Source organism: Agelaius tricolor, unplaced genomic scaffold (genome assembly GCF_023055355.1).
Source record: "Agelaius tricolor isolate 1412-34295 unplaced genomic scaffold, bAgeTri1.0.p SCAF_22, whole genome shotgun sequence".
NCBI classification, from domain to species: Eukaryota; Metazoa; Chordata; class Aves; order Passeriformes; family Icteridae; genus Agelaius; species Agelaius tricolor.
This window is the reverse complement of record NW_027269282.1, coordinates 313,242-328,673: the sequence shown is the minus strand read 5'-3', so window position 1 is coordinate 328,673 and position 15,432 is coordinate 313,242. Positions and strand designations below refer to the sequence as shown.

The 15,432-nt window shown below is 63.2% G+C and overlaps 1 protein-coding gene across 2 annotated transcripts; it reads left to right on the top strand.

The window, feature by feature from the left end:
- Positions 1-8,579: 8,579 nt before the first annotated feature.
- Positions 8,580-10,392, top strand: NKX2-3 (NK2 homeobox 3). 2 transcript variants are annotated; one of them, XM_071446265.1, is made up of 2 exons: positions 8,580-9,089; positions 9,752-10,392. In XM_071446265.1, exons 1-2 carry the CDS (start codon positions 8,747-8,749, stop codon positions 10,390-10,392), a joined length of 984 nt encoding a protein of 327 aa, XP_071302366.1. In that variant the 5' UTR covers positions 8,580-8,746. The 2 variants fall into 2 exon arrangements, with proteins under 2 accessions (XP_071302366.1, XP_071302365.1); XM_071446264.1 differs by having other exon boundaries at positions 8,747-9,099; positions 9,756-10,392.
- Positions 10,393-15,432: the final 5,040 nt, after the last annotated feature.

Here is a 15,432-nt window from a genome sequence, read left to right as displayed (position 1 = left end):
GTGAGTGATGCCCCAGGTGCCCGCCCATGCAGGGACCATGCCCCAGGAATCGCCCCTTCCTGGGCATGGCGAGGTGGGGGCTGATGGAAGCAGTGACCTCAGCCCCTCTCTCTGAACAACAGGGTCCTTCCACAGCTCCTCGAGTGTCCACTGTGGGGTAGGGCACAGCCCCACACTGAGGGCGGGGGACTGTCACTCCACAGACACAAAACAATAGTCAGTGTCAATTATTTATTTTCCAAATAAATCAGCGGGTCCTGCAGGAGAAGGGCTGGAAATCAGCGAGTTTAGATTAGACCCTCCCCAAACCCCGGCTGGGCCTTGAGCCGCTGTCAGGGCTGCAGAGAAACAGCAGCGAACTCTCACGCAAATGGCCTATAAAAAAGGCCCCTGTCAAAGGCACCTTGACCTGGAGGCTCTCTGTGGTGCTGAGCTCCCCGTGGCCCTCCCCTCCCCGGGCCGCGCTCCCCTCGCATGATGTATTTCCCCTGCCTTTTTTAGAGCTGCATTATGTTAGCTCCAGGAAACAGCCTCTTCCTTCTTATAAACACAGCCCTGGGTTACTGACCAGCGGCCCTGCCACTCCACAGCCACTCTCTGTCCATCCATCACACCTCGCTGTCACCCTGGCAACATATCTCTTGGACCGGTCCGGCTCCAGGGATGGGAGAGGCAGGAGGGGGGGATAAGGGGGGGTCACATACACAGAGCACAATTCCAGCCTGCTGACTAATTCCCTGGAAACCCTGGGGCTGCACAATGAGAAAACCTTTCCGAGGGTTTCTCGAGCGTTACTGGAAGGTCAGATGAAGGTCAGCGCAAGGACACGGCTCCTACTTTCCCCACCGTCAGCAAGGGCGGGTGCGTGGGGCGGACGTGGGTGAGCCGCGGGGGTACCATGGGTGCATGGTGGGAGGGATGTTTGGAGAAGGGAGCCTGGGCTCAGGCGGCCCTGGGATGCGGCACAGAGCCCGCTCGCCACTGCTGGGCGCAGGAAATGTGCCTGGGACAGAGCTGGCGGGGTGTCCTGGCAGCCAGACAGGCGTCAGTGCTTCCAGCGGGACAGGGCATGGCCAGTAGTGTGGCCTTTTGCCACCCAGCGAGGGAAGGGAAGAATTACTTTGGCCCCATGTGAACTCCCCACCACCTTTGCTATGGCCCCAGTGCCTTCAAACTGCTGGCCTGACACAGCATCCCTGCATAGGTCATGCACAGTGCACGATGGATCCTGGGGGAGAGCACCAGGATGGGTCTTGGGGAGAGTATCCCAGACATGCTTGGATACCCATGGTCTCCAGTGTGCTGGGATACCAACAGCACAGGGACAAGACAGGAACCATTTACAGAGATCCAGGTTGTCCTGTCAGTGCTGGCACAGGGACATATTTTGGCTGAGCCTTTAAGCCATCCAGCCTCTTGTATGCATGGCTGAAGCACAGCAACCACAGCACAAGGGGTCCAGCCGCGTCCTGCTCCTGGAACACCACCCTTGTCCATCCCCACCTGCTTGTCCTTCATGTTAAGCCATTGTCTCCAAGAGGAAATGCCATTTAAAGGCAGGTATTTCAAAAGAAATGGGAGATCTCTGCTCTCTGAACAACACAGCACTTCACTTCTGCCTGTTCCCTGCATAAAGCTGGGAGTCAGGTTTACACAGGGATAGAACAAAAAAGGCAATGCTTTTAAGGACAGATCTTCACAAACCCAAACTAAAGCCCCATGAGGGCAAATCCTTTCTAATCCATGCTCTTCCTCAGAGGTGTAAGTGGAGTGGAAGGGTAGAGGGGAGGGATTTAAAGCTGGAAAACAGTTCCCCATCTCGTTGGTCTGGCAAAGGGCCCACTGATAGACTAAAAACAAGTTTGCAAAGAAGCCTGTGTGGGATAATCCAGCTATGGCCCCGGAGGGGATGAGAACAATTAGGAGTCTTCTCTCAAGTCTCCACTCCAAGATAGAAAAACAGTTTATAGTTTGGTCCAGAGTTGTTGTTAGAAAGTTCTGAATCATCAGGATACACTAACAATTTCTGCACAGTAATTGCCAGGATAATTCATTAGGCGGACTCAGAGATAAACTATTAACAGAAGCTTTCAAATCTCCTACCTGCCTTCCCGTGTGCAGGACACAGGGGCTGCCCTATTTATACAGCAGCTGTCAGTGAGGATCTGGGCTCAGGAGGGAACCACATGAGCAGCCATGGCTAAATACGAAAAGTATTTCAAAGGAAAACAAAAGAATGGGTATTTATTAGACATGTGCAGGCCAAGCACATGCTCTGCCTTTAACCTTTCCAGGCATGGTAATCAGACAGGGAGCAGTTGGTCTTCACTGCCACTGAACATGCCGCAGTCTCCAGCCACAGCAACCTTTCTACTTCCAGAGAGAACCCACCACAGCATTGGAAGCTGGCCTGCTGTGGCCTCTGGAAGGATAGTGCAAAATGTCTTTGGGCTGAGTCTGTCAGGGTTTTGACTCATATTTACCCAGAAGAGACAGAAATTACGAGCTTTCCCAGCCTCATCTTCCCCCCCAGCCCCCAAGTGCAGGTTGTTGCATGACAGAGGATATTTGTGTCCAATCTTCCTGAGCTGGTCAGCCTCAAATCACATTTGGGAAGATGAAACAGTGCAACAGCCACTGGCTGTGGGTGCCCCTCAGAGCAAATGTCAGCCTCACAGACAAATGCCAGCAGAGTTGAGGAATGCCACATACAGAGGCCAGTGCACCTCCCTATGTATGCACTCAGCCAAGGTTGCAGCATAATTTCTACCAAAGCTGATTCCTGCGTCCTTTTTCAGCTCAATTTCCCTGAAACCACTCTGGCAAAGCCAGAGCTGTGTACCATTTCTTTCACAGCTTTGCAAGCTCTGGGGTAGCCATGGCCAGGATGGCTTCATCTGCATGGGAACAGCCGGAGGAATCTTGATTAAGCAGGGAGAGAAGTGGGGACTGGCTGCCAGGCAGATGCCCTAAACAAGAGTAACTTATCAGCTCCGTTTCCAAGACGAGACATCTGTCACCACCTTGCACAGAGCCAGCCCAGCCACTTGCTCCTCACCAGCACGTCTGTACAGAAGCATGAGGGCTTCCCTCTCCTTGAAGGAAGCCACAGAAATAGCCACCATATAATTTGCAAAATTTCTTCTAGAAAATGCTTTGCTTGGGCTCAGAAAAGCATTACACCCAGAATGCTTTGGGGGACAGTGCTGGACAGGAGCAGGAAGCAGCATGCAGCTGCATTCCCAGCCCCTGTGTTTGCCAGCGAGCCAGCAGCAGTGCAGGGAGGTCTCCAGCCCAGAGGAACACCAAGTGCTGCGGACAGCAAGGAACCTCTCCACCAGCACACACACAGCAAAGCCCGACACGGTTAATCCCTCCAGTTTATTATGTAATAAAACGCTTTCCAGACCTGTTAAAATTTAATTGGTTTAATCTTAATTGTTCCATTTTCTGTGGCACACGCAAACACAGAGCCTGACCCTGCCAGTCTCGTGTGAACTGTCCCGCGGGCTGTGGTGGGAGCAGGATGAAACCCGCTGACCTCAGCGGGATTACATGCATGAATCAGAGCAGCAGGCCTGGGCTTGGAGCTGAAATCCAGCACTGGGCAGGTCGCCAGCACAAGGCCCAGGGTCCACTTAGGTTCCACTTAAGCGCTATGGGATGCAAGTGGTACGCAGGCCCGTGGATGCGAGCGGTGAGCAAGCCTCGTGCTGGGCCTCTGCTGAAGGATGAATTTCAGCTCAGCTACTCAACCTCACGGACACAAACACACAGCAATGGCATCTGAGACACGGAGCAAAGGTACTCCCAGAAAGGCTGTGGGGTGTGCTCCACCAACAGGGTGGTGTACGTGTGCCTGCAGCGGTGTGCTCCTTCAGCTGCACGGGGGACCCTCTCATCGCACGGTCAGTAACTGTGATTTATGACAGCTTCTAATCCAGAGGAAGAGGTGTTTTGCTACCCTCTGCACGTCCACAGTCATGGGGCTGTGTTGTGCAGCAGGGTACCTTTGTGAAGCCTGGATATCCTTTGTGCACAAGAGATGCCAAATAAAAGCAGGCAGGAGGGGGTCCTTAGCACTGGCATTTCCTATCCTGCATTGCCTTAGATGAAGGATGACCTTTACCTGCTCCTGCAAGGTGGCTCTCACCAAGCTCAGCATGTCAGCCTCAGTTTCAGAGGCCCATCTGGCACTGAAACCAAGTGCAACCTCCCCTTTGGTGTCCAAGCCTACCAAGCTCCCCTTGTTGCAATGGGCAGCACCCTTGCATTTGCTGTTCCTATCCCTCAAAGTGCTGAACACTGAATGTTTCACACAGCTACTGGTATCCCTCAAACCAACCTCCCACCTTAAAACTGTATGTGTAGGATGCTAGAGTCTGGTTCTGACCTTTAGAAAACAAATTTATTTTCCACTGAGGCTTTGTTTCGGGATGTATTTCCAAGCCATGCATCCCCGCAAGAACTGTGAAGCAAAAGTAAATCAGCCAATGTCAATGGAGGAAAAAAATACTGAAGAAAAGCAGATATTTGCAATGATGTATTTCTTAATAAAATGGGCATTAGTTGGGTGGTTCTTGGCCAAACCAAGCCAGCTGTTCTGAGGATTCAGAGAGATGGAGGCAGGTGTCAAGTGGCAGACCTGAGTGAACAGGATGGTGCAGGCACTGCCCGAGCACAGATGGGACACAGCAGTGGGACATGGAGCCAGCCTGTTGCTGGGTGAGCATGCTGCACTCCCTTGTCTGGACCTGGCTCCGCTGCCTGCAGAAGCCCTCTCCTGAGGAATACAGATAATGTTTATTTTCAGAGTTGTGGAAAAGAGCCATTCCTGTGCAAGTGGCAGGGCAGGGATAAACGCCATCCTTTTCCCCGGGAGCCGTGACCAGGTGGGCGCACTCAGGGAGTGAGTCCGGGCTGGGAGCTGCGGCGGAGCCGCCCCGTGTGCGCTCCTCATGGAGTCCCTCAGGGCGCGCCCGCTGGGCACCGAGAGGGGCGCCGAGGCTGCGTGCGGAGAGAGCCAGACCCCGGAGACAGCGGAGCGCCGTGCCGTGCCGTGCCGGACAGGACCGGACCGCGGGGTCCGCTGCCGGCAGGTGACCGAGCCGTGAGGAGCCGGTGCGGGCTGCACGGGACGCGGCCCCAGCGACAGCCCCGGCGGCGGGTCGTTGTCCCGGGACCCGCCGCCTCTGCGCGTCGCGTCGCCGGCCCCGCCGTGCGGGGGCGTCCCCGGCGCGCTGCGGTTCTCACATAAATCAGGACCGAACTCCTGGGAAAGGGCCATCCTTCACCGGGCGCTGCTGACAGAGAACGAGAACCAGACGGGCCCTGAGATAAACCACGGCGCGCAGCGTTTACACAAGGGCAGGCTCTGTGTAAATAGAGCCGGGCGCGGGGGGCAGCTCCCGGCGGCGCGGGTCCGCTCCGGCTACGGCCCCAGCCCGCGGGCCGCCGGGCTCCCGGGGCGGCGGGCAGGTGGGTGCCGCCCGCCCAGCGCCTCTCGCCGCCGTGCCCCGCTGGCTCCCCGAGCACGGGGGCTGGAGAGACAGGGCCGGATTAGCGTGTTTGTTTGTTTACGGCCATTAGCGCGGGGCCGGCTCCAGCACTCCGCACCCGCAAGACTAATGGAGCAATTAGCAGCCCCGGTGCTGATAGCATCGCCCCGAGCGAGACCCCCGGCCGCGGCCGCTGCTACCGGGCTGCCTGCGGCCGGGGCCCTCGGGCGGGAGCGGGCTGCTCGCTCCCGCGCCCGCCCGCCGCGGTGTGCGCGGCCGCAGCGGGGCTGCTGTTCGCTCCCCGGGCCTGGGGGGGAGGCTCTTGGCTCTCTTGGCTCTGCTGCAGCATCCGCACGGCGAGCTCCATCCATTACAATAATCCCCTGTCTAAACAGAGCGCAGGAGCGGCCGGGACAACAAGGCCCTGCTGTAAACAGAGCTCAGGGGACGCCGCTAATGATATAAATAAAATAACCATTAATAGCCCGGTGACCCCAGCCCAGACAGCTTGGGAAAGCCCTGCAGCCGCAACCTGGGCTGAGACCCGCCGGCAGGTACCGGGCTGCCCTGCTCCTTCCTCCCCCAGGATTCTGTAACTCCGCACCGCTCGCCCCGGTCCGGCCGTGCTCCTCGGCGCCAGCTGCTTCGGTACGGGCACGGTCGGGCCCGACCATCTCCCAGCTTGCCCGGCTTTTCCAGCCGGGAACTCACCACCGATCCGCCTACACTAAAGGGGGCATGCTGGCATGGGGGGAAAGCGTAGGCCCAGTTACCGCACTGGGAGACTGGCGGAGGGTGAGGCGACCCAGAGAAGGCCGGGCCGCGGCTTGCTCCCTCCGTCGGGCGTGGGCTCCCCGAACATTACGCGTGGCCGGCAGCAGCACAAATAAGTGGGTCCCAGCGGGAGAACCACTCGTACCACCGGGGAGAAATCCCGATGTGCCCTTTTCGGTCCGACCCAGGTTCCCAGAGCCCGCAGGCCGCGCCCGGCGATCGGCCCGTCCGGGATCCCTGAGCGCGATGGCGCCATACGAGTCAGACGGTGCCGGGGTGCGGCCCCGGCCCTCGGCACGGCGGCTGCTGCTCCCGCACACGGACAGGCAGGAGGACATCGGCAGTGGCCCGGCAGTTCTTATTCCCGCCACCACCGAGGGCAGCGGCCCTCGACACTGCTCTCCCCGCCGGGAAGCTCGGCCGCAGGGGAGCTCCCGGGGAGCGCGGCGCTGTGCGGAGCCCGGCCGCTCGCCGCGCTGCCACCGGGCCCCGGGAAGGTCGAGGCCCCGAGGCGGGCGGGAGTGGCCCGGGACGGTGGCGGATGTGTAACACGGATAAGGAGCTAATTGTTACTAATTATTTTCGGAGTCCCGGCAGCGACGCAGTGCCGAGCTTCTCTGCGCACCGGCGGCACAGGGCAGAGTCGGGCCCCGGTAAGGCCTGCTTACTGCGGCCGCCCTTCCCCGGCCACCGTCAGGACCGCAGGAAGGCGTCTCCCACGGGGAGCGGCGAGAAGAGACCGAATCGTCATATTTTTATGGCGAGGGGTTTGAAGCTGCGTGGTGGTGGCGGTCCGGTGCGCCGGGGGAACGGGAACCGGCCCCGCCGCGGGACCGGCAGCACATGAGCTGCGGCGAAGTGCGCGGGACTCGGGCTCCTGTCCCGGGCGGCGCCCTAGTAAATACGTCTCTGGGACGTGCAGAAAGATGTAGATACGAGGGCACTGACAGAGCCGCTAAACGGTGGAGCCGCCGAACGCTAACAACACGAGAGAAACTCCCGGCAAGGCCCCGCCAAGCCCCGGCGCCGGGACACTCACCTGCCCGGCGTACGCGCCCGGCTCCGGTGGCCTCCCCTCGTCGCCGATCCAAGCCCTGCAGGGCAGCAGGATTTTAATCACAACGAAAAATCTCATCAAAGACCCCCTGCCCCTCCCTCGGTGCGCCCGCTCCCCGTGCCGCGGCAGCCCGGAACCCGTGCAAAAGTCCGGGAGCCGCGGGGAGCGCCGAGGGGCCGCGGCTCCCCCCGCATCACCGCGGCGCTCGGCCGGTGCCCGGCGAAGTCCTGTGCCCGGGGACTTCTCAGTGCGGAAGAGCTCGGCAGGCTCATTCGGTGCGTCACCCTCCGGCACGGCGGAGAGGTGGCTCCGCGGAGCTGCTGGCCGCCCGTTACCAGCGGGAGAAACGAAAGAAAACGAAACGAAACGAAAGAAAACGAAAAACAACGAAAGGAAACACAGACGATCGCGGTATCGCACTCCCCACCTAGCCCCGCGTTACCGCGGTCCCGGGCTGCCCACCCGGCCCGGCCCGGTCCGCCCCGACTGGGCCCGGCGGTCGGGGGCTGCGGGGCCCGATCCGGCGGGGCAAAGCCCTGTGCGAACGAGTGCCGCACCGGCAGCGGCGAGCTGGGCCGGCCTGCAGACCGGCCGATCGCGGGGGTATTTGCGGGGACACCGGCGAAGGGACCGGAGGTGCAGGGCAGGGGGTGAGGAGTGGGTCGGCTACGTGTACGTCGCATGGCTACGGCCCGTCCGGGACAGCGGGATCTCCGTCGGCTGCGGGAGGGGTGCGGGGTGGCGGAGGCGCCTGAACCTCCCCTCCGCTACCCGCCCTGGGCCGCGGGAGGCACTTGCGGGCCGTGCTGGTGGGACGGGAGGCCGGGCTGGCGGGGCCGCACATGTCGGCCCCTGCCGGGGCCGGACCGAGCCGTGTGCGGGCGGGCAGGGGCCAGCGGGGCGCGCCCGGGCGGGGGTCCCTACCTACCTACACGTGCTTAGCACTGGGGGGCGCGGCGGCGGCCACCGCGGCTCTCTGCGGGCACCCCGACCCTGGCGCACCGTCCCCGCGCCCGCCGGGCGGGTGCCGGGCCGGCGGGGCGCTCTGCGGGAAAGCAGCCTCCCCGAGTGCAGCCTTAATACATTGCTATTTCTGGCCGGGCGGCCGGAGCCGGGCAGGGGGCCGGCTCTGCCTCCCCCTCTCTCCAATGGCGAGGCCGCCCCCGGCCCCTCCTTGCCGTGACGTGCCGGCCCGGGGCAGAGGAGGCTCCCGAGCCTTTGGCTGTCCCTGCAGAAGCTGTAACAAAACGCAGACCCCCAGCGCCGAGCTAATGGAGGCAACTTAGACAGAAGCAGGCTCGGCCCCTCGTCTCTCGGCGCTGCCTGCTCCCCCCGCACCGGGTGCGGCGCTCCCCGCCGAGCAGCCGCCCGAGCGCCGCCGGGCCTGCGGGACTGCCTGGCCGCTTGCGCTGCCCCGATGATGTTACCGAGCCCCGTCACCTCCACACCCTTCTCTGTCAAAGACATCCTCAACCTGGAGCAGCAGCAGGACCCGCACTATGGGGCTCAGCTCCCGCACCACCTGGAGCACCACTTCCACCCCGCTGCCTGCCTGCTGGCGGCTGCCGACGGCGCCCGCTTCTCCGACGGCGAGGAGGAAGAGGAGGAGGAAAAGCTCTCCTACCTGAGCCCCATGGCAGCGCCCGGCAGCCAGGCGGACGCGCGGATCTCCGCCGACAGCTACGTTCACGCCGTGCTGCGTAGCTCCTGCGAGGCTCCCGGCCCGGGAGAAGAGCTGGACCCGGCGGTCCGAGACCCAAGTGAGTATCGGCTCCGCCGCGCTCCCCGCACTGCACCGCCCCGCCGGGACGGGCCAGGCGCTGGCTTCCCGTGGTGCGTTCCCAGCCCTCGGGCATCGCCCCGCGAAGCCCAGGTCCCTGTAGTCTGCCCCACGTCCCTTGGCCATGTCGAGCTGGGACAGGCACGTCGCGGGGCTGCCACCGCCCTCCTCCGCGCCTCGCTCGCCTCCTCCCTGGGTAGTGCCTCCGCATGGCCCCAGTCCGGAGGTGCCGGATCAGGCCCAGGCTCTGCAATTTCGGTAGCGGAGGGGGAGGAACGGGTCGGGTTAGGCCCAATCCGCACCCGCTGCGGCGGAGCCCGGCGGCGGAGCAGGTGCCCGGCGCTGTGCGCAGCGCGGCCCGGAGCTCTCCTCGCGGTGCCGCAGCGGTAACGCCGCAGCCGGCCCGCAGGTGCGGAAACATGCCCGGCCCCGCCGCCCGAATAGGGCCCTCGCAAACGCAGGCGGTGCCGGAGACGGCCGGTCGCAGCGCTGCCTCCCCGCCCGCACCGCGGTGCCCCGACGGGCGCGTAGCGGCGCGGGGCCGGCCGGGCGCGGAGCCCTCGTCCGCCGGTGGGGCCCGCCGGGAGCAGCGAGCGCCCGGCGTCGGCCAGGCGCACCCGTGACCTGTGTTCCCCCGTACAGAGAGCTGCGTCCTGAAGAAGCCGCTGGACGCAGCGGAGAAGGCGGAGGAGACGGAGAGGCCGAAGCAGCGGAGCCGGAGGAAGCCCCGCGTACTCTTCTCCCAGGCGCAGGTCTTCGAGCTGGAGCGTCGGTTCAAGCAGCAGCGTTACCTGTCGGCGCCCGAGCGGGAGCACCTGGCCAGCAGCCTCAAGCTCACCTCCACGCAGGTGAAGATCTGGTTCCAGAACCGGCGCTACAAGTGCAAGCGGCAGCGGCAGGACAAGTCGCTGGAGCTGGGCGGCCCCGCGGCCCCGCCGCCGCCGCGCAGGGTGGCCGTGCCCGTGCTGGTCCGTGACGGCAAGCCGTGCCTCGGCGGGTCGCAGGGCTACAGCTCGGCGTACAACGGGCCCTACTCCTACAATGGCTTCCCCGCCTACGGCTACGGCAACGCAGCCTCCTACAACCCCGGCTACGGCTGCACCTACCCGGCGGGCACCGGCGGCGCGTCCATGCAAGCCGCCTGCAGCCCGGCGGCGGCCGCCAGCCCCTTCGTGAACGTGGGCGGCCTCGGGGGTTTCAGCGGCGGCGGCCAGCCGCTGCACCAGCCGGCGGCGGGGCCTTCCTGCGGCCAGGGCGCACTGCAGGGCATTCGGGCCTGGTAGCCCGCACGCACTGAGGGTCGGGAGCGGACCGACAGGACGGCCCGGCGGCTCCGCGGCCCCGTTAGCACCCGCACCGCAGCCCGGCTGCGCGCCACGCGCCCTGGACCGGAGGCGGCGGCGGCAGCGGGACGGCGCGGCGGGACCCCGGCGCTCCCGCGAGCATCGGTGCGGGGCCGGCGACGGACGGAGCGGAGCGGCGGCAGGACGGGGCCGCGCGAACCCGCAGCGAAGCGCCGCCGCCCCGCGGAGCCGCCGCGACGGCCGGGCGGGCCGGGCGGGCCGGAGCCGATCGCGCCGCGCCAGCGGAGCAGCTTTGCTTGTAAAAAGCCGACGGCGGGGCCCGCTAGTGCCGCGGCCCCTCTATCTACTCTGTATCGGTCACTGCCAGCGCCAGCTCGCCCAGTCAGTCAATAAACCAGGTGCAATACTCGCCGCCCGATCGTCCTTCGTCCAGCGGCCGGTGCCCGGCGGAGGGGCCGGGGCCCGTGCCCGGCGGCGGGGCGGTCGCCGCGTCGTGCCCGCGGGGCAGGGCGGCCCGGCCGGCTTGTGAGCGTGCCAAGGGCGCTGAATGGGGCCGCGTAGCTCAGAGCCGGGCCCATTGTGGCCGACGGGCCGGCGCTGAAAGGAGCCGCCGAGGAAGGTAGCGGGAATAGGCGCTTATTGGATTCGGGAACAAAAGGTGTGGCAGGGAGGCGAGGGACAAAGGGGCCCCGGCGCCGAGATTGACGGGCCGCTTTGCCCCCCACTGAGGCCCAGGCCCGGCGCTTTATGCGCGGGGGCTGCAGAAACGTGCTGGGTTTTGTTCCCCATTCTGGGAGCGCAGGGGAAGAGGAGGGGGGTCCGCGGGCCGCTGATTAGGGCCGGCCGGGCCGGGCAGCCTGAATGCCGGGTCATTATTGCTACATGTTCAGCCATTTCTCTCGATCGCAGGGGGAGGGGGCGGCCGAGGCCCCCGAGCCCCACGGGACCGGCCGCGGCGTCGCCTGCCGCCTACCCCGTCCCGGGCCGCCCGGTCCCGCTGTCGCCACCGAGGCGCTCTCGGGGCGGTGGCGGCCGCGCTGCCGCTGCCATGCGGGTCCCGCCGAGCCCCGCCGAGCCCCGCCGCCGGGGCCGGAGCCGCGCCGGGGAGGGCCGGACACCCGCGGAGCAGCGCGGCAGCAGCGGCCGTCCGGGGCACCGCGGGCGGCAGGGGGACCAAAGGCGCCGGGAGCTCTCCCGTGCCATCCCGCACATCTGCCCGGACGCGACCCTGGCTCTCCGATGTTGTTTCCAGCGGAGCCTTCTTGGAGCCGGCGCGACGGACGCAGACCAGGGGCTGGCTGTGCCACCCCCCTGACCCAGCGCTGCCCACCGTGTCCTCCCCATGAGCTCCCCATGTGTGTTGCGTGACAGTCCCTGTGTCCCGAGCAGAGGACCAGGCTCTGCCCTCGCAGAAGCAGCAGGTAACACCGCTGACGTTACTAACCCCGGGTTTAAGCTGCACATTCCCACCATTCAAGCTGAACGTGCACCTTCGGGGTTTGCTGTTTGAAAGGAACCGGAGAAATTCTTTCCACTGCGGAGACAGAGTGGGAACCCGCAGGCCCCGGCTGCCAGCCTGGCTCGGCACGGCACCCCGCTGTCCCGCGAGCCGCCCGAGGCCAGCAGGCTTCACGGGGCCGGCGCTGGGAGAGGATGCGGCACGCCCCGCTGATTGTTTGCTGGATGGCAGTAAGGTGTCGCAGGAGAGGAAGCCCAGGCCTTGCTCTTGGCTTTCAGAGATGAGTGGTTAAGGCCCTGTGGTCTCGTGGGTAGAAACAGGATAGCCAAGAACAAAGGTAATGCGCTTTCTTCACAGCAGCAGTCAGGCTGGAGAGATTTGTCTCTGCCATAGGAAGGAGTTGTATTTTCCTCCATGTTCTGCCAGACTGTTGTCTGCAAAAATAGGGGACTCGTGTGAGTTCATACTTCAGCATGCAAGCCAGAGGAACCGTAACCACAATAGAAGCTCCTCCAAAATCAGGGTGTGTGAGAGGAGTTCCCAGCTTAACACATCCCTTCAAAGTATGTGGCAGTTGATGAGAAATCCACTGCATCTCAACAGCACCCAGAGCCTCTGGCTGAGGCCAGAGCCCCAGCATGGGACATGCTGCCCAGGTCTATAGTGACAGTCTCTGGAGCACAGACTGTTCTGTAAAGCAAAAGGACACGCAGGGACCTCACAGCTGTGTTGCAGGAGGTGAGGCAGTACCAGCATGATCCAGCACCGACAGTACCCAGCCACAGCAGAGCACTCTCCGCTTGTGCCTGGTCACAGCCCTGACCCCTCTGTCCCTGCACGGAGCTGGAACAGCTCCCAGTCGGGGGATTCCGAGAGGCCTGACCGCAGGCTGATGTCTCATGGCGCTGGAAGGTTCTAGATGTCCACCATAGCAAGCCCCATTCCTGGGACAGATCCCAGCTGTCCCACCAGCTCAGCCTGGAGGAAGGGCAAGGGGTTAGTGGGAGGGACCCCTCTTCAGAGCCTCGCCCAAAGCTCCTGAGCTGATGGGGAGGACAGACCAGTACAAAGAGACGGCGGTAATGGAGGGCCCAGAGCAGGGTGGCGGAAGTGGAACGCTCCAAAGAGGAGGAACAGCCGGCAGAGGCCAGTGGGAGGGAGATGGTGGGAGATTGCAGATTGGACCGGCTGCCCAGGGAGGGGAGACACAATGGAGGGAAGTTGCTGCATGGCTGTGCTGGAGGCAGCACCCGCCCCTGATGCGCCCTGTCCCCCAGAGCCCAGGCTGGAGCAGGGTGCCTCCAGCAGGGTGAGAGGCACGGGGAAATCTCTGGAGGGAATTCCTGTGGCGTGGTCCTGCTGCACCATGGTGGTGCCATGGCCAGAGGGACATCAGGGAGGGAGGGACAAGAATGGCCATGGACAAGGGGCAGAGGGCGTGTGTTTCTTCCTGGTTGAGTGAGGGATTTACTGCTATTTGGGAATCAAGCTGTGGAGGTGCTGATTGATTTCAAACAGGAATGAGATGAGATTCTCTAAGTGCACTGATTTAAAGGAAAGGAGGGACTTTTGGGGCAGCTAGATTTTAACCTCCAGGCCTCAGACCCATTCTGTGTGCAGGCTCCAGCTGTGTTTTTTATTCAAGTTTCCTGTTCAAGGAGGAGCTCATCAGCAGAACTTGTCTCTTGCAGTGGCTCCTAGGGAGGCTCCATCCAAAGCCCAGTTATTGCTGGTTTTCTGTGGCCTTTCCATTATGCTCAGGATCACACAGAAGCAGTGCTGTTCCTTCTGCAGCACCACAGACAAGCTCTGGTTTCCTCTCTTTCCTGACATCTTTTTTCTCTTCCTCTCTCCCCCCCTGTTGCTGAGGTCATCCCTCCCCCTCTTATCCCTCATCCTTCTGTCTCCACCATCTACCTGCAGCCATCAGCAAGGAGCTCACCTGGGTGAAGAGGGAGATGCCTGCTCCCAGTGAGGCTGCTCAGGCTGCTGGTGGATCTGGGCAGGCATCACTGAGTCCTGGTCCCATCTACTCCAGCCTGGTCAGAGCCACCTCCTGCTGCCTGCGTTGGGAGCCTGGGGACCCAGCTGTTTGCTAGTGTGGTGCCCAGCTCTTGCTCCTCTATTTGAGTGTCAGCTCCTGCTCTGCTGAGCTTCCCACCGCAGCCACCCCAGCCCGAGCTGGGAGCTGCCAAGGCTGCTTGGCCACTGGGGCTCTGTGGAGCCCTCAGGTGCTGGAGATGCTGGAAGCTCCTCCTGGCAACGGCAATATGGGGTTGTCACATAAGAACTCTCCAGTGCCAAGAAAACTGTTGCCAGCCACGGAACAGGTAATTAAAACATTGTTAGTTGTGCTCTGGAGCCTCCAGAAAGGGAGGCTTTCTCCCACCACATGCCTGCAGCACGAGGGGCAGGGACCCGCCTCCCCTGCGTGCATGAGTCACTGCATCACAAGATGACTACACCTGGCTGAGCAGGGTGACTGGCACCTGCATGTTTCAGCTGATTCCTCTTCCTGCAGTGATGAGATCAGGCACAGTGCTGCCAACAGGGATCCAGCTGACCCGCGAAGGATTCACTCTGATTCAACCAAGGATCCAGCTGACCTGTCCACAGAGGGGGCTGAATCTTTGTCCCCTCCAGAACAGAGTGCTGCTGGAGGTCAAAGCTGCCTCTGTGTCCTGCCAGAGCCCTTCCCGGTGACATCATGCCACTGTCTCCCGCCTAGGCAATAAATAAAACCCACAGACGCTTCCCCGGGACGAGCTTTCTCCGCGCCCGGCGCTGCTGCAGGCGGGCATTGCCGGGGCCAGCGGGGTCCCGGGTGCTGCCCGGGATGCTCCGGTACCCCCGGGCTGCCAGGAGGGCCAGGGACACTTGCTCCCGGGGCCTGTCCCCAAGCGAGATACGCCACCGCCATCTATCGGCCAGCGCCCGGCGACAGGCAGTGACAGACCCCGTCCTGTCCCCGCCGTCCCGCGGAGCTCCCGCAGCGGGGCTGGGCTCGCTTTGGGCTGCCCGGGTTCCCCTACAAGGCTCGGAGAGCCTCGGGGCGGGGGCAGCGGGACACAGCGGACAAGGGAAGGCTGGGCCGGGTTCGTGGGCTCCGGGCAGGCGGTGTGTGCCCACGGCACGGCCCTGCGGGAGCTGCGGGATCCCGAGCGCCGCGGGAGCCTTGCTGCACCGGGCAGCATCACCTGCAAGGGCACCCACCCGTGCCCGCCGCGAGGGGAGCTGGGGACAAGGCCGGTGTCCCTTCCCTTCTCTAGGCACCGTGCGGCTCCCTTGCTAGTGAGCAATGCTTTGCTATATTCTTTAGGTGAGCAGGAGCACCCAGTCTGATTTTCAGCTCTGATTTTTTTTTTTTTTTGCCCCAAAATAATGCAATTCACCTAATTACAGGAGCCCCCCTAAAATTCCTGATGCCCCGACACTGCTTGGCGACTCCTCCCAGCACGTTCCTGCCCAAGGACGCAGGATGGCTGGAGGTGTCCAGCGCCCGGTGCCTGTCGCAGCTGCATCCTCACCAGAGGGAGCTGTGTCCCACACTGAGGCACAGC

Coding starts and splice junctions, on each gene's coding strand:
- NKX2-3 (XM_071446264.1), top strand. CDS start 8,747: ATGATGTTACCGAGCCCCGTCACCTCCACACCCTTCTCTGTCAAAGAC. Junction 9,100..9,755: donor CGAGACCCAAGTGAGTATCG/GCTCCGCCGCGC, acceptor CCGTACAGAGAG/CTGCGTCCTGAAGAAGCCGC.